This window comes from Callospermophilus lateralis, chromosome 9, assembly GCF_048772815.1.
Source record: "Callospermophilus lateralis isolate mCalLat2 chromosome 9, mCalLat2.hap1, whole genome shotgun sequence".
In the NCBI taxonomy this organism is placed as follows: Eukaryota; Metazoa; Chordata; class Mammalia; order Rodentia; family Sciuridae; genus Callospermophilus; species Callospermophilus lateralis.
The window spans coordinates 59,741,193-59,762,909 of record NC_135313.1 but is presented as its reverse complement, the minus strand read 5'-3'; the positions used below and the strand labels follow the sequence as shown (position 1 = coordinate 59,762,909).

General features: G+C 35.4%; 1 protein-coding gene and 1 pseudogene across 1 annotated transcript in view; both read left to right on the top strand.

Annotated features, from left to right (window-relative positions):
* The window catches only part of Gorasp2 (golgi reassembly stacking protein 2), a 31,898-nt gene that overhangs the window by 6,101 nt on the left and 4,080 nt on the right, over positions 1–21,717 (top strand). The window contains exons 2-7 of the mRNA XM_076865815.2: positions 8,363–8,443; positions 9,808–10,011; positions 10,604–10,690; positions 13,624–13,754; positions 14,643–14,775; positions 16,413–16,536. Of these exons, the coding sequence (XP_076721930.1) occupies positions 8,363–8,443; positions 9,808–10,011; positions 10,604–10,690; positions 13,624–13,754; positions 14,643–14,775; positions 16,413–16,536 (760 nt within the window). The remainder of the gene's footprint in view (positions 1–8,362; positions 8,444–9,807; positions 10,012–10,603; positions 10,691–13,623; positions 13,755–14,642; positions 14,776–16,412; positions 16,537–21,717) is intronic.
* Positions 19,190–19,659, top strand: LOC143407401 (large ribosomal subunit protein uL23 pseudogene; annotated as a pseudogene).

Below are 21,717 nucleotides of genomic sequence, written 5' to 3'. Positions count from 1 at the left end.
AACTTCTTTGAACTTGTCTTTTTATCTTAAACTTTAGTCTGGAGATAATAGTAATGCCTCTTCCACCTCTTTCACTAAAAATCCCATTAGATATTACATACGAAAATATTTTGAAAAAAATTGAACACTATTGAATCTCTTTATTGAAACAATACTGTCTACTTCAGTGGGTATTCTTTGGATCAAATGAATATTGTAAAACATTTAGCATATAATCTGGAATATGATGAAGATTCAAGAAATGTTAGTTGATACCTTTATTAGTAGCATTTGTATTATTATGTCATTCATTAAGAACCCTATTGCCATGGCAATACTAGTTAAAATACACTAGTTGTAAATATTTTTGTAGTATTTCCATTTTATCAATCAGCAGCTACCTTTTGTATAACTAACCATATACTTTACTGCTATTTAAAAGATAAGTTCTGGGTCAACTCACCAAAGCACAAATACATATGTTGCCTGTTAAACTTTAAGGATCCTCATTTTTTCTTTTTAATTCATTTATTTATTTATTCAAATTAGGTATATATGACAACAGAATGCATTTTGATTCATTGTACACAATTACAGCACAACTTTTCATTTCTCTGGTTGTACACATGTAGTGTCACACCATATGTGCAGTCATACATGTACCTAGGGTAATGGTCAATCTCATTCCACCATCTTTCCTATCTCCCCCAACCCCTTTATGGATCAGAATCCACTTATCAGAGAAAACATTTGATCTTTGCTTTTTTTGGGATTGGCTTACTTCACTTAGCTTGATATTCTCCAACACTGAAGGATCCTCATTTTTAAGGAAATTCTAAGTCTGTTTTGTTCTGGTTAATTTTTTTGTTTTGTTTTGTTTTGTTTTGTGATACAAGGGATTGAATCCAGGGGTGCTCAACTGCTGAGCTGCATGCCCCGCCCTATTTTTTATTTTTTATTTTGAGTCAGGGTCTTGCTAAGTTGCTAAGACTGGCTTTGAACTTGCAATCATCTTGCCTCAGCCTCCCAAACCTCTGGGATTACAGGTACAGGTGTATGCCACTGTAAGCCTGTTTTTAAAAACATAGGTAGGTGCTAGTTTCTTCCTCACTGCTTTACTGCAGTGTTACTATGCACATCCATTAAAATAACTGAGTCTCTGTAATCAAAAGATCTTACCACATTTGATTTTTTTCATTGTAGAATCTGTAGATAGCTTAGTGACAGATTTTTTTTTTTTTCATGGTGAGTCCTTAGTCTTACCATCTCCTCGATTTACAGCAAGAGAAAAGGAACAGAGAGATTAATAGGATTTGTCCAAGGTCACATAGCAAGTTTTCTTTCCCTAAGAAAGGATATTTGAAGAGAGTAAAATGAGTGGCTGGTTGTGAGAGTGGCTTCTTTTGGAGCAGACTTCAGTTTCTTTCAACATTATTTTCCTATTGTTCAAATCTTTTTTAGGAAGCTGGTATATGTAAAGACCAATTTTTATTTCCTTTTGGTTGCCATTAGTGGTTTGTTTGTTTTGTTTTTGTTTTTGTTTTTAGTGGCAGGGCTTCCTTATGTTGGAACTCAGGGGCTCAAGTGACCTCTTGCCTCAACCTTCTTGGTGGCTGAGACTATAGGCCTGTGCCATCAACCCAACTTAAAATTTTATTTCAAAGTTCTTTATATGTTAGAAATTATGTCATAGGGCCAGTGTCAGGAGAATATACCCTTTGAGTTATTGTGAAAGAATGTGTGAGAAAAATGTCTTAGTGTGTAAGGTTTGAACTCTTCTAGTCTATTGCAAAATTATTTACCACACATTTGTGTCAAGACTCAAACAGGGAATCTTGCCCATTTGCAGTCATAGAGTAGCCCTTATCCCCCTAAAACTATGAAGGATTTAGAATTTATTTTCATTATATCACATTTGCAAATCTTTTCCCATCATTTTGATCACCTGAGCACATGCACATATAATGTGACTACTCACACATATGAGTGTGAGTGAACTATTCACCTAAGTGAGTCACTTAGGTGTTACTTGGGTTGAATTTATTTTCTAGTCTTAGCGTCTCTACTGTTTTTAAATATGGTGCAAAAGTGAGAGTGCTGATATTAAACTAAGCTAGAGGAAATGATGATGGAAGACAAAGTCATTCAAAGGGACTTATGAACATTTGATGAGGACTGCATGGTACAATAATCAAAAGGAGATAGTTGCATTCCACTTAGCCTCCTGTGTTCAGAAAGTAACCTTGTGGTTTTCCATTTTTGTTACTTTAAGGTAGCAGGTCTATATACTTCAGATGGATACATAAGTAAACAGACCAATGTATTTAGGAGAATATCTAATCTACTCCATCCAAACTTTTCTTCCCTTCTGTTCTGCTACTCTGTAGTTCCTTCCTCCCTCTTCTAATCAAAGAATTGACAGAGAAAAAAGGTTGATGTAAATATCTCAAACCTAGTTTAGAATAGTAATATTTGAAGTCTTAATCCTAGAAAAAAAGATGAATGTGTCACTAGAAATCAACCAGGAAAGAACAAGGTCTATAAAACAGACTGTCGTTTTGTTGTTGTTGTTGTTGTTTTTAAGTCTAAATCTGGTAATACTTTCAGATCTAGGATCAGAAGATGAGGGAAAAGTCAAAAGTTTAATTGGTTATTTATTACCTGGAACTTGATTGAACAAAAAGGTTAATTGTATCTTGTAGGACAGTTTTTCAAATTTAATTTGTATTAAAGCTCGAAGAAAGAAAAATTTTCTTTTGTATCCAGTTCATACTACTATGTCATGAAAAATACTGATCCTTGTTATGTCATGATTTTTTTTACATTTTTTCTGTTTGACATCTGTTTTGTTGTCTATCCCGTCTTTGACTCACTAATTTTAGAACTGAAACTACCTGCTTTTAGTTAAATGACACCACAAGAGATTATTTCTGAAAAGTAGTGGTTCAGAAACCCAGCTTCTAATCATTGATGCTAATTTATTTTCATGTAATAAGGATTCTCCTTTACTGTGCAATCTCATCATAAGCAGCTCATTTTTGCTTATTGAGGGGTTAAAAATGTTTAGCAAATTTCACCTCAGGCAACCACTAATCTTTTTACTGACTCCTTGGTTTGGCCTTTTCCAGAATGTCAAGTACTTAGAACGAATAGTATATAACTGTTCATACTGGCTTCTTAAAAATCTATGTTTACAGTTTATTACATGTTTTCCCCAACATCATGAATAGGTACTAAGTATCATTTAACCCCTTTGTGATTTTATTGGGGTGGGGGTGGGTAGTGAGGATCAATCCCAGGGCCTGGTGCATGCTGGCCAGTGCTCTACCACCAGACTGCATTTCTGTATCTTAATTGTTATCATGACCATCAGTTAATGATGTGTTGAAATACATGTAGTTATTATGTAGACTTATGCTGTCTGGTACTGTAGCTTTTAGCATCATATGACTTTTTAAACTTAAATGTAAAATTAATTAAAATTAAATGAAATTAAAAATTTAGTTCCTCAATCTCACTAGCCACATTTCAAATGCTTTGTTAGTCACATGTGACTAGTGGCTGCCTTATTGGACAGTACACATACAGAACATTTCCACTATCACAAAAAAAAAATCTGTAAATAATGTCAAACTTTTGTATCTCTTTGTTCTCTATAAGACACTATCCAATCATGCCTTATGTATACGCACACAGTAACTACTCACTACTATGTGGTAATAATATCTCTTTCCTCTTTCACTTCTTTTGCCTATCATTCTCACTGTTGGTGGCTTGAAAGTCATATAGCTAAATTATGTAAAATAAATGTCAATGGAGTCTGAGAGTGGTCCTGAAGTGTTCTTTTAAAGAACAGTGAACATCAGACCAAGTTATTTTGTGGTCTTAATATTGACTACGTAGAATCCTTTTTGACTTAATTGTAGGTTCTCAAATTGTTCCTTTAGGTGAGGTGTGGGATACATTCTTAGGTTATAGTATTTCATTTCTACTTTTTTGGTAAAGAAAGAATGTCTTAAAACTTTATGTTAATGGTGTACACATAAATGTACAGCTTCCCATCCCTTTTCAGTTACATTTCATGCACATCCCACCTCCCCAGGGTGAATATCATCTACTATCCTGATTTTTGGCAGCATAGAATTAGTTTGACCTGTTCTTGTATTTGGTGTATATGGAACCAGGTGGTATGTATTTGTTTGTATTTGGCTTCTTTTGCTCAAATTTTGCCTGTGAAATTTATTCATGGTGTGTATTGTTGTGGACCTTTCATTTCATTAATGTTTTTAAGGTCATAGAATAAATATGTTAAAATTTATTAACCTATGAATCTACGGTTGATTGGCATTTGTGGGGGGGGAGTATATAGTTTTCAGTTTGGGGCTGTTACAAGCAGTGCTGCTGTGCCTATTACACTGTGTCTTCCAGAGAACACATGTACACCCATTTCTATGGGGATATGCTTCAGAGTAAAATGTTGGGTCAAAAAGTGTGAGTATTTACAGTATCAATGGTTTACTAATTTACACTCCTACCAGCAGTAATTGAAGTCTCTGAATGTTCCACTAACCCTTAATATTTTCTTTTTCACCTTGAACATTCCGATAGGTGTATAGTGGTTTTGCACTGTGGTTTTAGCTTGCATTTCTTTGATGACCACTGAGGTTGAGCATATTTTCTTATTTATTGGTTACTGAATATCCTCTTTTGTTCACTGTCTGCCACAATCTTTTTCTTGTTTCTCTACTGGGTTGTCTTTATTTTTAAGCAATTATATTGGGATATAACTTGCATGCCATAAAACTGAATCTTTTGAAGTATAGTTTGGTGGTTTTTTTAGTGTATACACAGAGTTGTATATCCATCATCACTACCATGTAATTCCAGAGCCTTTGTTTTTTTCCCTCCAGAAAGAAACCCAGCACACCCCATTCTTCTACCCACAACTCCTGGCAACTACTCATCTACTGTCTATCAATGGATTTGTCTGTTCTGCTTATATCACATAGATGGAGTTGTACAATATGTTGTCTTTTGTGACTGGCTTTCTTTCATTTAGCTTGATGCTTTCAAGGTTCTTGTCCTAGCATGTAGCATTACAGTATTTCATTCCTTTTTATGGATATACCACATTTGATTTATGCAATTCATCCACTGAGGGATGTTTGGGTTGTTTCTACTTTTTGACTATTATAACTAATATGTATGAAATTTGTGTACAAATTTTTTTGTAGACATATATTTTTATTTCTGTCAGTTGTATATCTAGGAGTAGAATTGTTGGGGTCATACAATAACTATGTGTTTAATATTTTGAGAAACTGCCAAACTATTTTCCACAGTGGCTTTACCATTTTACATAACCACTAGCGGTGTATGACAGTTCCATTTTCTCCACATCTTAACAATTTGCAGTAGTTTCAGATTTCCTCTGGATTCCTTTGTTGGATATGTATCTTTTCACTTTCACCGATGAACAGACGATCTTAGTTTAGTATAATTCTTGAATTCTTCAGAACTCAGTATAGTTCTTGAGTTTATTTGGTTGACAATGCTTTTTTTGTCAGTGTTAGGAAGCCTTTGCATACTTAAAGACCTCAGATATTGTGTTTTTCTCTTAAAGCTTTATGGTTTTCCCCTTGGACCTTTAGATCTGCTACCTATCTAAATTGATTTTTGAGAGGTGACATTTAAAAAATTGTCTTCTCTTACCAGCTGAATAACATAAGTATTTTTTGTTTTCTTTTTTAAGGAATAAGAGATACTTAATAGATGGTTGGAAAAATAACCTAATATCCAGGTATTAATTGGTTACCAAAAAAATTGCCCTCAGATAGTGTTTGCAGAGTTAGAGGATGACCTTAAGATTTATAGGGCTCCTGTCGTAAGCTAGAGACTGAGATGGCATTTCACAAACTTTAGTTCATTGAATTTTTACAGCATTCTTATAAAGTAGGTAACATTATCCCTTACTTGCAAATGAGGAATTGAGGCCCAGAGAGGCATATTAAACTTTCCCAAGCTCACACAACTAAGTGGGCAGAACCACAGCTTGAAACCAAATCAGTATGCTGTGAACTTTTATGGTTTGCACTGTACAGATTTTTTTTTAACTCTAGTTATTAAATAACTCTAGTTATTTTTACATTGAGTGTGCTCATCTTAAATTGCTATGGTGTTTGGCTCAATAATAAGTGTTAAATGACCTATGGAGCCAAATATATTTGTAAACCACTTAATTAAAATGGACTGAAGAAAGCAGAAGATAAATTTTAACTATCAAGAAATCTTATAGAGACAGAAGGTATTGAATTAGTAATCCAATGCTGGGGAGATGAGGTGCCTAAGAGATTCTTATCAGTGGATAATATTGCAAGAGAAGTTTGTGCAGATGTTTAGTTGCTGTATTTATCCATGCTGTGAAATATAGGAAATTTCCTTCAAATGTAGAGTCAAAGAGCATTTTCTAGGGCTCCCCCTGCTGGTTTCCTAGCACTAATTAAGATACCTACTTATTTACAAATGATATAAATAAATTTGGGGACGAAATTAATTTCAAGGCCCATTAGAAACAGGAAATCAATATTTGTAGCAAATGAAATGGAAAAATAGAGTTTGGGGAAGAATTATTTAAATTTTATTTGTATTAAAATTCACACTTAAGTATTGGATCCTTTTTGAGTTATCAGAGGTATACCTGATCCTGAAAACTTTCCATTTCAGAGAATTAGTTTAAACTTTATACTCAGAAGGTGGCATGATAAGAATCATTGTGTAGGGTCAACTTTCTGAGTCAGTGATGACATTACAAAAGTGTTGTCGTTAGTCTTTTTAACAAAAAGATAAAGTTGGCAAACTCAGTGAAGTTCAAAACTGATATGAACTAGTTGCCTTCTAGATAAAATGCTATTAATGGTCATTTGGAAACATTAGATTAGATAATTAGATAACCAGATGACTAGATGGACCCTATTAAATGAAACTCCTAGGACTCTAGGGATCTATATCAACAATCCCCTTTTCATACCTGAGGAGTTTCTCTTCTAACTGATGGCACTTAATGGCCAATCATTTCATTCCTGGTAGAGGTGACTCCCGGGTGGTAGTGACTTATAGATCCAGGCAGCCACCACTTTCCCTTTCATAGTTGTCATTGGGGTGGGAGGAATTCTTTCTGTTCCTTGGGTTCTAGATATTTTGCTTGATAATACATAGAATACGAAATAACTGAGTATAAGAAAAGGAAACAGTATATACTGATTTTTTTATTAAAGGTAATACCTTTAAATAATGAACTCCTTTGATATTTAACTTCATTATGAAAAGATTTTAGTTCTAAATTTGCAGGAAATGTACATAATGCAAGATCAAACAGTTTTAGTAAATATTGAACCATCTTTCTGTTTACTGAGGCCAAAAAAAAGAGAATCTAGTTTTTCTTCCTTCGGACAGTGATAATATGATTTGGCTTAAAGTAAATAGATAGAAGGTAACACTAATTCAAGAAGTAATGAACAATTCTGATTGACATTGGCATTAGAGGAATGTATCTAGGAACAATATGAGTTCCATTTTTAAAGCATTAAAATGATTTGTTACTGTGTAAATAGGTACAGTTTTATGTATAGATTAATGTGTATCTTTTATTTGCATAGCTTTAGAATTGACTATTATAACTGTGTGGATTGTTATAGAAAATAAAAAATATTGGTGCAGACTTTTTGCTTTTGTATGATAGTTTTGACAGTACTTAATAACAGGTAGCAAAGTAAAAATCCTTTAGACAATTGTGAAAATTATTTTAGTAAAGGAAATATAAAGTTGATTGTATTCACATTTTGATTATATTGGTCATATTTCTATTACTAGCTACTAATATTACTGGAAATTTAGAGACTGGATAATCAATTTTAATCCATTTCAGACTTTTTCCTTAGATTCCTATATCTCCATTATAACGCTAGCCTCTTTGGTCCTCGATTAGAGGGCTGTGTTTCTCTTCTCACCTGTTTCTCAGCAGATGACTATCTTGACAGTCCCTTGACAGTCAAGGAATAATGCTTGAATTTTTTGCTCAGTTGTAATGATTACTGTTTACTAATTGCTGGAGGACTGGCATCTTCCTCTCTAAAAAGGAGAAAGTTATGTGGAAATAGAGCCGTAAAGGGACAACCTTATATAGGAGATAAACTTAAAAAGTGAGTAGAATTTAAAGAGCTGAAAGGCATTCTCTGGGAGAGATGAAGAGAAATGCAAGAATTAGCATGTGTCTGTATTTCATTGTTAATGAAATTAATCTATTTTTACTGAAAAAGGATAGCTATTGAAATTTAGCTTACAATTTTAAATTAAGCTTTACATTTTTAATATTTTGTTTTTATAGGTACAAGAAAATTCCCCAGGACATAGAGCTGGACTGGAGCCTTTCTTTGACTTTATTGTTTCTATTAATGGTTCAAGATTAGTAAGTTTGGCTTTTTGTTAGTTTTGTCTATAGTACTTTGTGATCTTTTGGAAATGGAATTTTTCATATTATCTGGGATGGATGTTTATTAATTACTTAGATTATTTAGAGTATGATGCTAGTTTTTAGAAATAATCACAAGTTGGTAAACTTTAAAATGTCAAATCTATACTTTACAGTGCCTCAAACCCCAGTGATTACCTTAGGGGAGTACAATCACTGCAGTCTTTTACTTTATATGTTAAATATTTGATTTTTATAAGCAGAAAGAAATAATTAAGATATAAAGGATTGTTTTTAATGATGGTAGACTTTTGTACGTTTTGGCAAATGGATTAGTAAAATGTCACTTGTCGGTTTTCTTGGGGCTAAATTCATGACATACACATAATTTTATTAGAACCAAAAGATGTTCTCCAAAAGTACAGAATTAAAAACTAGTTTTTATAAATCATTTCATTTTACCCATAATAAAGCCCTACAGGAAGGAACCTCATGTCCTATCAGCAAAGGAATCTTATGACAATAGATACTTGATTAGTTTATTTGTTCCTAACAGACTTAAGGTTTTGTTCATTACTTACCAACACTCTGACATAATGGCCTTTATTCATTTATCTAATAAAATATTTAATATTCTTTTTCCATTTTCTTTTCCTTCTGGCTCCTAATAAATAATAAGGTATATATTTAGAAGCAAAGTTCAAAATTAAACTTTAATCACAGTAGATATTTTAGATTGTGACATCAAAGTCATTGCAATTGTGTTAGTAATCTGATTATAGTATATTTTGTTTTTAATCACTGAAACCCTTGATCACTCTAAATAATGTTGAGATGAAAATTCTATAATCCATACTCAACTATTAGAAAAAAGGTTAGTTTATGACCCATAATGGGTAGGGAGCAGGAGCATGGGAGGAATAGACAAACTCTAGATAGGGCAGAGGGGTGGGAAGGGAAGTTGGGGGGGGACAGGAGGTTAGCAATGATGGTGGAATGTTATAGACATCATTATCCAAAGTACATGTATGAAGACATGAATTGGTGTCAACATACTTTATATACAAACAGATATAACAAAATGTGCTATATACGTGTAATAAAAATTGTAATGCACTCCACTGTCATGTATAATAGATCAGTAAAAAAAACAAAAGGTCAGTTTAAAGATAGTACTAACATAAGAGTTGTTCTTAACTTCTTGACATTTTGTATATAAAGGAATATTTGAATGTTAATGAAACTTTTGCCTGATGAATGTTATATTTATATAGATTTGATATTGTTCTTTGAGAGATGTAGGATACTTACACTAAGAATAGTTATATTTCTTAAAAAATGTGATTTCTGTGTGTTCACAGAATAAAGACAATGACACTCTGAAGGATCTACTGAAAGCAAATGTTGAAAAGCCTGTCAAGATGCTCATCTACAGCAGCAAAACCCTGGAGCTGAGAGAGACCTCAGTCACACCAAGCAACTTGTGGGGTGGCCAGGGCTTATTGGGAGTGAGCATTCGATTCTGCAGCTTTGACGGAGCAAACGAAAATGTCTGGCATGTATTGGTAGGTACGACCATGAACTATTACCTGCAGTGGAACAAGCAGTATGGAAAGGTGTTTGTAACAGGGATTATCTCCAGTTTGGGGAGATCATAGTAAATCATCGCTTATTGCTTTTTAAATATAGATTGATTTATTTTAAATATTTTTTAGTTGTAGATGGACACAATATTTTCATTTCTTTCTATCTATCTATCTATCTATCTATCTATCTATTTATTTATGTGGTGCTGAGGGCCTTACATGTGAGAGGCAAGTGCTCTACCACTGAGCCACAATCCCAGCCCTTAAATATAGATTGATTTTTTTAAAAAATGTGAGGAAATGCAAATATTGAAACCTAAGAATGCTTTCTAATGATGTATCTGTTAGAATAAGATGTGTTAAGCAGAAAGCTACAGAAATATTTTAAGTATTTGAAAAATATTACATAATTTTTAGTCTTGAAAGTTTTAAATTTAGTTTCTGACTTCTAACATTATTTCCAATAAGATAGATAGATTTCTAGGGTTCTTAACTATAATTAAAAATAGTGGCTATAAAACTTGGAGCATTACTTTATATGTATTAATTTTGTGTTTTTGTGTCATCCTAGGAAGTAGAATCAAATTCTCCTGCAGCACTGGCAGGTCTTAGACCGCACAGCGATTATATCATTGGAGCAGATATGGTCATGAATGAGGTAATTAATGTGTTCGTTAATGAATTATCTTCTAGTACTTTCTCATTGTGTGTGGACTCCGAAGAATGTTTGCATGCTTTCCATTTAGATTTAAAATTTTGTTCTTTGCTGATCAAGATAGCTTATGCTTCAGTGTTCGATGGAACATCTGGGAGGTATCTTATTAGGTATAGCTATGAGGAAAAACACATACTTGTGGCAGTTGCACAGATTTTATGATATACAAAATTTCTTATGTGCCTTAAAACTAAATCAAATCCTCATTTTAGTCATCAATTTCATTTTTTCTTCCCCTTTTGTTTTTTTATTCCCCCCTTGAAGTGCTGACGTCATCTCCTTTTTGCTTTTCAAGATTACAGAATTGGCTCAGATGTATTAGTCAGGTCCTTTTCTAAATCCATTAGCTGGCATAAGTGTATATTACCAATTCAAGATGAGAAAAAATAAGGTGCCAGAATAACCAGGGTTTTTATTTGTTTGTTGTTTTGTTTGCTTGCTTGTTTTTGTTCTGAGGGTTAAATCTAGGGGCCCTTTACCACTGAGCTACATCCCCAGCATTTTTATTTTTTATTTTGATACAGGGTCTCACTAAGTTTCCCAGGCTGACCTTAAACTTGCAGTTCTCCTGCCTAAGCCTCCGAAGCCTCTGGGCTTACAGGCATGCACCACTGTACCCAGCTAGCTATCAGGTTTTAATAATGGAGAGTAAAAGGAGAATACGTAGAACTTGAGGATACAGGGGTTTGAATAAGAATGGTGACTAGATCTTATGGACTGGGCTCAAGCCTTACACTTAGTAGGCCTTTTTTTATTAAATTATTTATTTATTCTAATTTGTTATACATGATGGCAAAATGCAGTTCATTTCATATTACACATATGGAGCATAATTTTTCAAGACACTGGTTATACACAATGTATTTTCACACCATTCGTGTCTTCATGCATGTACTTAGGGTAATGATGTCTAACTCATTCCACCATCATTCCTACCCCCTTGCCCCCTCCCTTCCCCTCCCTCCCCTTTGCCCTATCTTAAGTTCCTCCATTCCTCCCATGCTCTCCTCCATTGCCATCATGAGTCAGCATCCTCATATTAGAGAAAACATTCAGCCTTTGGGTTTTTGGGATGGTTTACTTCATTTAGCATTATTTTCTCCAACTCCATCCATTTACTGCAAATGCCATGATTTAATCTCATTTAATGCTGTGTGTGTGTGTGTGTGTGTGTGTGTGTGTGTATACACCAAAGGTTATCTATCCATTCATCTACTGAAGGGCATCTGGGTTGGTTTCACAATTTAGCTAATGTGAATTATACTGCCATAAATATTGATAATGGCTATGTCCCTATAGTATACTGTTTTTATGTCCTTTGGGTGTAAACTGAGGAGTGGGATAACTGGGTCAAATGGTGGTTCCATTCCAAGTTTTCCAAGGAATCTCCATACTGCTTTCCAGATTGGCTACACTAGTCCCACCAGCAATGTATGAGTGTGCCTTTTCCCCCACATCCTCACCAACACTTATTGTTGTTTGTATGCTTGATAGCTGCCATTCTGAATGGAGTGAGATTGATTTGCATTTCTCTAATTGCTAGAGATGTTGAACATTTTTTCGTATGTTTGTTGATTGATTTATATCCTCTTCTGAGAAGGGTCTGTTCAGTTCCTTGGCCCATTTGATTGGGTTGTTTATGGGTTTTTTTGTTTGTTTGTTTGTTTGTTTGTTTTTGGTTTGAGGTTTTTGAGTGCTTTATATATCCTAGAGATTAGTGTTCTATCTATCTGATGTGCTTTTGGTATAAATTTGCTCCCATTCTGCAGGCTTTCTATTCACCTCACTGATTGTTTCTTTTGCTGAGAAGAAGCTTTTTAGTTTGAATCCACCCCATTTATTGATTCTTGGTTTTAATTCTTGCACTATAGGAGTCTTACTAAGGAAGTTGAGGCCTAATCCCACATGATGTAGATTTGGGCCTACTTTTTCTTCTATTAGGTGCAAGGTTTCTGGTTTAATTCCTAGTCCATGATCCACTTTGAGTTGAGTTTTGTGCATGGTGAGAGATAGAGGTTTAATTTCCTTTTGTTACATGTGGATTTCCAGTTTTCTCAGCACCATTTGTTTAAGAGGCTATCTTTTCTCCAATATATATTTTTGGTGCCTTTGTCTAATATAAGATAACTGTAGTTATATGAGTTAGTCTCTGTGTTCTCTATTCTTCTGTACCATTGGTCTACAGGTCTATTTTGTTGTCAATACCATGCTGTTTTTATAACTATTTCTCTGTAGTGTAGTTTAAGGTCTGGAATAGTAATGCCACCAGCTATACTCTTCTTGCTAAGGATTGCTTTGGCTATTCTGGGTCTCTTATTTCTCCAGATAAATTTCATGATTACTTTTTCTATTTCTATGAGGAATGTCTTTAGGATTTTGATTGGGATTGCATTGAATCTGTATAATGCTTTTGGTAGTATGGTCATTTTGACAATATTAATGCTGCCTATCAAAGAACAAGATAGATCTTTCCATCTTCTAAGGTCTTCTTTAATTTCTTTCTTTAGTGTGCTGTAGTTTTCATTGTAGAGGTCTTTACCTCTTTCGTTAAGTTTATTCCTAAGTCTTTTTTTTTTTTTTTTTGAGGCTATTGTAAATGGGGTGGTTTTCCTAGTTTCTCTTTCTGAAGATTTGTTACTGATGTACAGAAATGTAGTAGGCCTTTCTTGAGATAATATATTGCATTGTACATTGAATGAAATCTTCTTGGCATATCAAAAAATGATTTCAGTGTCTGGGGCAGAGCCCAGAATCTGATTTTTTTTTTTTTTTTAAGAATGTTTCCCAGATGATTTTGATCGTAGCCAGGTTTGAAAGCAACTGATTTGAAATATTATTATATTTAAAAACTTTTTTCTCCGATGACGGTTTTGCAGTCTGAAGATCTATTCAGCCTTATTGAAACACATGAAGCAAAACCACTGAAGCTTTATGTGTACAACACAGACACTGATAATTGTCGAGAAGTGATTATTACACCAAATTCTGCATGGGGTGGAGAAGGCAGGTAAGATCATTTTTTAGGCTGAGTTTTGACTGTTTAACCTTTCCATTCAGATGTATTGTAAGCATTGATTACATTTGTTTTGAAATAAGGTATTAATTTATACTAAGACTCCTCAAAAAAGAATTGACCTAGAGTATTGAAACCAATAATTCTTTTTTTTTTAAATTAATTAATTAATTTATTTATTTTTACTTTTATTTCTTTTGTACAGTACTGGAATTTGAAACCAGGGATTCTCATATTAGGCAAGCACTATACCACTGAGCTTTATCCTCAACCCTTTCTTTGGCAGAGGGTGTGTCTCATCAAGTTGCCCAGCTAGTCTTGAACCTGTGATCTTCCTGAGTAACCAAGATTATAGGCATGCGTCACCATACCTGTTTTTTTTGTTGTTGTTGTTGTAGATGGACACATGCCTTTATTTTATTTCTTTTATTTTTTTATGTGTTGCTGAGGATCGAACCCAGTGCCTCACACATGCTAGGCAAGCGCTCTAGCCATAGCCCCATCCCTGATGTGTTTAACATATTGGTTGACTGTCACCATGCAGCAAATAATTGTCTACATGTGCCAGGAACTGTCAAGGCAGTAAACAAACAGGGTCTCTGCCCTTACAGGTTTTAACATTTTATTGAGGGAGAAATACAATAAACAAATTGGTATTCATGGCATACAGTGCTATAAATGCTTGGGGGAAAATATCAGGGTGCACAGACAGAGGTAGTGTCTGTGGTGGAGAGAGGTGTGCTGTTTCTTAGAGGGTGGACAGCAAGACGACCTTATTTACAAGGATGGAAATATGTCTGTGTGATTTACATTTCAAAACCTCAAAAGAAAATGTAAACTGTAATTGATAGCAATGACCTTAAGAAAAAATGTTTTTTATAGCCTAGGATGTGGCATTGGTTATGGTTATTTGCATCGAATACCTACACGCCCATTTGAAGAAGGAAAGAAAATTTCTCTTCCAGGACAAATGACTGGTACACCTATTACTCCTCTTAAAGATGGGTTTACAGAGGTAAGATGATATTACTGCCTGAATAGCTCAAGACATTTCCACTAAAACAAATCAAATGTGTCAGTGCATATGTTGGTAGCAAAAGTTGAGATAAGGGCAGATAATGAATTAAGTATTGATAATCATGTTGAACTTGAGGTTCCTGGAAGGTATCCTAATGAAGGTTAGGAAAGAGAACAGAACTAGAGATGCAGATTTGGGAATCATCAACAAAGAGCAGATAATTCAACCTAGTGGATATTGATGATTGTTGAGGGATTGGGCCTGCCTGGGTTAGAGGACTAAAGTTAAGATTTTGAAAATCTGAATGGATTGAGAAAGGAAATCTGAATGGATTGAGAAAGCACATGGGTGTGGTCAGCCAGGAAGGTGCTGCAGAGAAGGTAGGTGAGAGGAGCAGAAGGATGTCCTGAGGGAGGGCCATTTCAGAAACTTGAATTACAGGGCACAACAAGTGAGTGGTGGGGGATAAGGGAGTCTCACTGATGTGTACTATTTAAGGAAACTTGATTGATATGCAAAGAGAGCTAGGTATTTGAGCAGGTATATAGGATTTTTAATTGTCTCTTAGGTAGGCATCACAGCATGTATAACTAAGGAAAAACCAGACACCCAGAAAGAAAATGTAAAGACCAGGCTGCTGCCACTGTCATTTTGTGGTACAAATCAGCCATCCCCTGTTCTAGACAAAGTGAAGCTACCAAGAATCTTCATCCCTTCTCACCCGACTCCCAGCATGGGCTCAAGGCCAGAACTAGCGTAGTTACATGTCCCAGCTCCATCGCCATCTCTCCCGCCCCCAATCAGTGCTTTTGGTCACAGGTGAACCTCTGAAGTTGGTCTTAGTAGACCAAGTGGTAAAATGACAGCTGGGAAAAGGGTCAGAATACAAGCTGTTGGAATGCAGTGAGGGGCACCAGAACTGGCAGAAGTTGAAGTAATTGGAAATAACACTGCCCATCTGTGGTGTTCATATGGACTATAGCCTCCCACAACAGGTAGAGATCCAGGGCCATTTTTATTCATTGATGAGAAAAGATTAAATGTATTTAGGGAGTTAGAAATCTTGAAAAACTTAAGAAATCTGTTAAGACTTCTTGCTGATTTCTTCCATGAGCCGTGAAAATATATTTTTTTTTTAAGAGAGAGAGAATTTTAATATTTATTTTTTTAGTTTTCGGCGGACACAACATCTTTGTTGTGTATGATGCTGAGGATCGAACCTAGGCCGCACGCTTGCCAGGCGAGTGCACTACCAGTTGAGCCACATCCCCAGCCCACATTTTTTAAAAACTTGAGAATTCACAGAGAAATAATTAGCAGCATGTTTAAGAATTGAATAAAATGATTTCCAGGTGTCTAAGAAGGGAAAGAGGAAAATCTCTCCTCGTGTGGGTATAGCTAGGCCAATATGTGTAACCAGGGCTAGAAGCCATGTATTCAGAGAAGGGAAGTGACAGGATGGAGCATAAGCATAGTCAAAATTAGTAAGCAGTGTCTAATGCAGAAGTGCCAGGTAAAATTTTGGACAGCTAGTATGTGATCCAAGTGTTCATCTGTAGGGCAGGTGAGAGGCAGTGCTCACATATTCTTTTAAACTAACTTAAGTGATTTTCCTTTTTTCTTTTGTTTGGAAGGTCCAGCTGTCTTCAGTCAATCCCCCATCTTTGTCACCACCAGGAACTACAGGAATTGAACAGGGTCTGTCTGGACTTTCTATTAGCTCAGCTCCACCAGCTGTGAGCAACGTCCTCAGTACAGGTGTGCAGAAAGACTACTTCAGTCTACTTTTTTTTTTTTTTAATAGTTGTAGATGGACAGCATGCCTTTATTTCTTTAGTTTTTTTTATGCAGTGCTAAGGATGGAACCCAGTGCCTCACACATGCTAGGCAAGTGCTCCGCCACTAAGCTACAGCCCCAGCCCATTAGTCTACTTTGTCTTACACATATTTGTACATAAAATTTTAAGAATTAATACCAAAATGCCTTGAAAACTGTAAATGTGGTCCTGTCTATGTAAACATAGTAACTCACTTCCCACACACAGGTTCAGCACTTCAATTTCTTCTCTATGTAGTTGAGACCCTAGGCTTGTTTAGATTTTCAACCTGCAAACAGGACTCTGCCTCAGTTCTGTCTGATTGTTTTGTTTATTCAGGGTGTTGGCCTGTTTCCTAGGTTGTAGGCATAGGAGTACAAAAGTGAGCAGGATACTGTTTCTTCCAAGGGATTCAGTCTTGCTCAGGGGATATATGCCTGTTCCCTCTTTTATTCCTTATTCTTTCTGATATAGTGTCTTCTAGTTTTAGGGGGTTTTGTTATTGTTTTAACTGCTTTAGCAAGATAGAATTCTCATACCATATAGTTAATTCATTTAAAATACACTAGTCAGTGGTTTTTAGTATGTTTGCATAGTTATACAACCAACACCTCAATTAATTTTAGAATAGTTTATTGCCACAAAAGAAACCCTGTACCCAACCCCAGTCACTGCCTAGGTTTCCCAAACCCTGGAGTCTACTATGGATTTGCCTAATCTGGATATTTCCTATAATATGCATAGTCTTTTGTGACTGGTTTCTTTCACGTAGCATAATGTTTTCAGGACTCATAAGTGTAATTTCTTGTATTTATGTTTCATTTTTATTGCTAAATAATGTTTCATTGTATGATTGCACCATCTTTTCTTTATTAACTTATCAATTGAGGGATATTTAGGATGGTTCTACATTTTGGCTTTTATGAATAACACTGTTGTAAGAATTTGTGTACTAGTTTTTACATTGACAGATATTTTGTTTCCTTTGGTTAGATACCTGGGAGTGAAATTACTAAGTGTTGATACAGTTCTCACTAATATGGGTAGATTTTAATTTTTTCTTTTTCTGATATCCTGTTTTCTAGTTTTCATTCTTTATAATACCAAGAGTTATTTCATGTACTCAATAAAGGTTGAGTAAATGAGAAATACTGACATTACACATGATGAAATATTTCCAGTGTAGTAAAAATATTATTCATAATTTTGTTCTTGAGCTCTTTTAAATATTTGTATTCAGAATTTGCTTATATCCCACCCTGTTCCAGAATGGATTTCAAACAGCCCACCAAGAAGCAGTAATAAGGTGAACAGTGTGGTATCTGGATTTGGTCCCCTCAGTTCAAACCCCATCACTTTTCAGAATCTTTGTTTTATTTTCCAAAGATAGTTTTTTCCAGATGAAATTTAATGTGTGCAAACTTAGCTGGGTATGGTAGTACAAACCTGTAATCCCAGTGCTTCAGGAGGCTGAGGCAGGAGGATTGCAAATTCAAAGCCAACTGCACTAAATTAGTGAGACCCTGTCTCAGAATAAAAAATGAAAATGTAGCTCAGCTATTTAGTACCCTGGGTTCAATCCCCTATACCCACCCCACCAAAAAAAAAAAAAAAGAAAGAAAGAAAGAAAGAAAGTTTTTTAATTTTCAAACTTACACAAAAGTGATGGAGTAATATAATGAACCCCATTACCCAGCTTCACTAGTTATCAATATGTCGACATACTTCCCACCCCTTCTCTACTAGTTCTTTTTCAACTTTACTGAGACATAATTTGTAGACCATGAAATAAACTAACATAAGTGTACAGCTCAGTGATTTTTAGCATATTTATAGAGTTGTGCAGTCATTACCACAGCCCAATTTTAGAACATTTCCTAGATGACATTAAATATTAATGTCATCAATATCTAATCATAGACACAGTCATAAGTGAACCTAGAGTTTATTTCATTCAAACAAAGTGAGTGACTCCTTTTCATGATATTATATTTTTTTAAATATCCTATCAGAAGGCCTTCTAGTTCATGCTGAACTAGAAGCTAAAGGTAGGTTGAGGTACTTTTTAAGGTAGCAGACCATTCTGTGGCTGAATATCTCTTTCCTGTTCTAGAGTGTTCCAGATGCGATATGACCACTCTTCTGATTTAGGAAAGAACTTGATATCTCTTTTGAAATTTTTCTCTGACATTTAAAATCTTCCAATTAAATTATAATTGTACTTATATGCGCTTATATGCACATGCACTGAGATCCCTGGCTTTTAACCCTGAAGAGGAATGGCTTCTTGAATATTAAAGACAGAAACATAAGTGAAAGAGTAATTGTTCACAAGAGACTGAAAGAAATTGGCAATTTATTTTTTGAGTAAATCAATTTTAAATAATAATATATATTATATAAAATAATATATATATATTATTTTTTAGTTGTAGTTGGACACAATACCTTTATTTTTATTTATTCATTTTTATGTGGTACTGAGGATCGAACCCAGGCCCTCTCATGTGCTAGACGAGTGCTCTACCACTGAGCCACAATCCCAGCCCCTATAAAAGCGTATTTTTAGGGCCTTGTAGACCCTTTTCACCAAGATGGCGCAGAAAGCTAAGAAGGAAGCTCCTGCCCCTCCCAAAGCTAAGCCAAAGCAAAAGCTTTGAAGGCCAAGAAGGCAGTATTGAAGGTTGTGCACAGCCACAAAAAGAAGAAGATCCACACGTCACCTACCTTCTGGCAACCCAAGACGTTGAGGATCCAGAGGCAGCCCAAATATCCTTAGAAGAGAGCCCCCAGGAGAAATAATCTTGACCACTATGCCATCATCAAATTCCCTCTGACCACTGAGTCAGCCATGAAGAAGATTGAAGACAACAACACACTTGTGTTCATTGTGAATGTCAAGGCCAACAAACACCAGATCAAACAAGCTGTAAAGAAGCTCTATGACATTGATGTGGCCAAGGTTAACACCCTGATAGGGCCTAATGGAGAGAAAAAGGCATACATTCAACTGGCTCCTGATTATGATGCTTTAGACATTGCCAACAAAATTGGGATCATCTAAACAGAGTCCAGTTGCCTAATTCTAAATATATATATATATATATATTTTTTTTTTTTCAACATAAAAAAGTATTTAAAAATATTTTTTGAGGATTTGAAAGTTTTTAGAATATGAAATTTCTATAAAGTGAAGGTATTTTGAGTTCCTTCTCCTCTCCCACTTTCTCCCTTGAGAGAGAAAATGGGAGAGGAGTTGGTTGGGACAACTGAAAGAAAGAAAGGAAAAGAAGGTATTTTGACATGGCATTAGTCAGTGTGACTGTTTGATACCTGTTCCCTTCATACTTCCTGTCCCCCTTCCTTGCTTGATTTTTCTTCAGAGTACTTATTGCCATTTTTCATATTGTAGATTTTACTTGTTTGCTATCTGCCTCGTTTCCTTTTCCTGTTCTGATTAGAATGTAAATTTTCTGAAAGTTGTGATTTCAGTTTCTTTATGCTGTAAAGTGCCCCAGTACCTAAAACAATGGCTAGCTTACTGTCGGTGCCCCCTAAAACTTGTATGAATGAACACACCAACCATCCATCCAATCCCTTTGAGAATCTGATGAAAACAAAGATCTCTCTTCCCAAAAAGTGTGTGCAGTTTTAGGGGCTTTACACACCCTGTGAAGCCCATTCAAAAGCCCTAGGGTAAGAATTCCTGGCTTAGATTCAGTCTGTTATTTTTGAGGCAATGTATCTACCCTTTAAAAATGAAAAGAAATTTATGTAAAAGATGTTATTAGGAAATAGAAGGAAGTTGCAAGCAAATCCAGGTGGTTTTCATTTTCTAAAATAATATTTAGACAGAAATATAAAATAGCACTGATTTTGTAATGGACCCCTTAGCAGAGCACACAGTATCTAATAATTTGGTACAGAATAGAGGATGTTCCAATATGTGAGTAAAATTAAGTAGACTGGAGTCCAGTGGAGCTGTGGCTAGTGCTTCAGCTAGGCCTTTTTCTTTTTGCCATTTGCATGCTACCAATTTCTGCAGAGTATAGATAAATTAATAAATGAAAGATGGTTTAAATATGGTCAATTCATACTTTCAAGCATAATCCATTCCTGCTACTATATTTAAGCAGATCTTGTAAAACAAGATCTGGAGTCTGAGAGTCTGTGTTGAGCATCCTTGTGAGAAATGGTTGGGACCAAAAGTGCTTATTTGCATAAGCATAATGAAATATCTGAGGGATGGAACCCAAATCTAAACACAAAATTCATTTGTTTCATATATACCTTATACACATACTCGAAGATAATTTTATAGTATTTTTGGTGCATCTGCATTTGACTTGCACTCATCACATGAGGTCAGGTGTGGAATTTCCTACCTGTGGCATCATGTTGACTTTCAGAAATTTTCAGATTTGGGAACATCTCAGATTTGGGAATTTCAAATTAATGATGTACAATTTGCATTACCACTGCTTTAACAAAAAATTCTCCTACTTGAATAGATGGTAAACAGCAATGGACAAATCTTTATTAGCTGTGCCTTGAGGGTCACTTGTACATGGAGAATATAACCTCGAGCCACCATCAGTACAGATGGGGACATGTTAGACTGCAGAGGAGTGTGTCATGGAACTTAAGGACAAAGGAAGTGGAGACTTAGGAACAAGTCATTTTCTCCACCTCAAGAAGTCCATGTGTTCTTTTGTCTCTCTTGGGTTTCTGTGTCATTAGTCCTCTTTTATGGATGAGCATTCACTGCTTCTCAGGGCACAGGGCCCCAGCAACCCCAGGTTTACAGGGCCTTCTAGTTCAGGAGACCAGTAGAAATTGACTAGAATCCTTGATCCCATTTCCAAATTTCTAAGACAGTTTGCTAACCCTGCCCTATAGAGGTTCCGTGCACACATCTTGTTCAGAATTTGCTGGAGGCAGGTTATATAGCCCTCTGCCCTCTTAACCTTGGTTAAGGTCTCTGCAAAGGCCATGGGCAGAGTAGGTGGATCAGCTCTGAAGGGTGGTGTGCATCTAAGGGTACAGCCAGAAATTGGGACTGAAGAAGACCTGACCGTGGGGGGTTCTATTGTAGTCTGTTTATTCTTTTGTCAGAGGAATT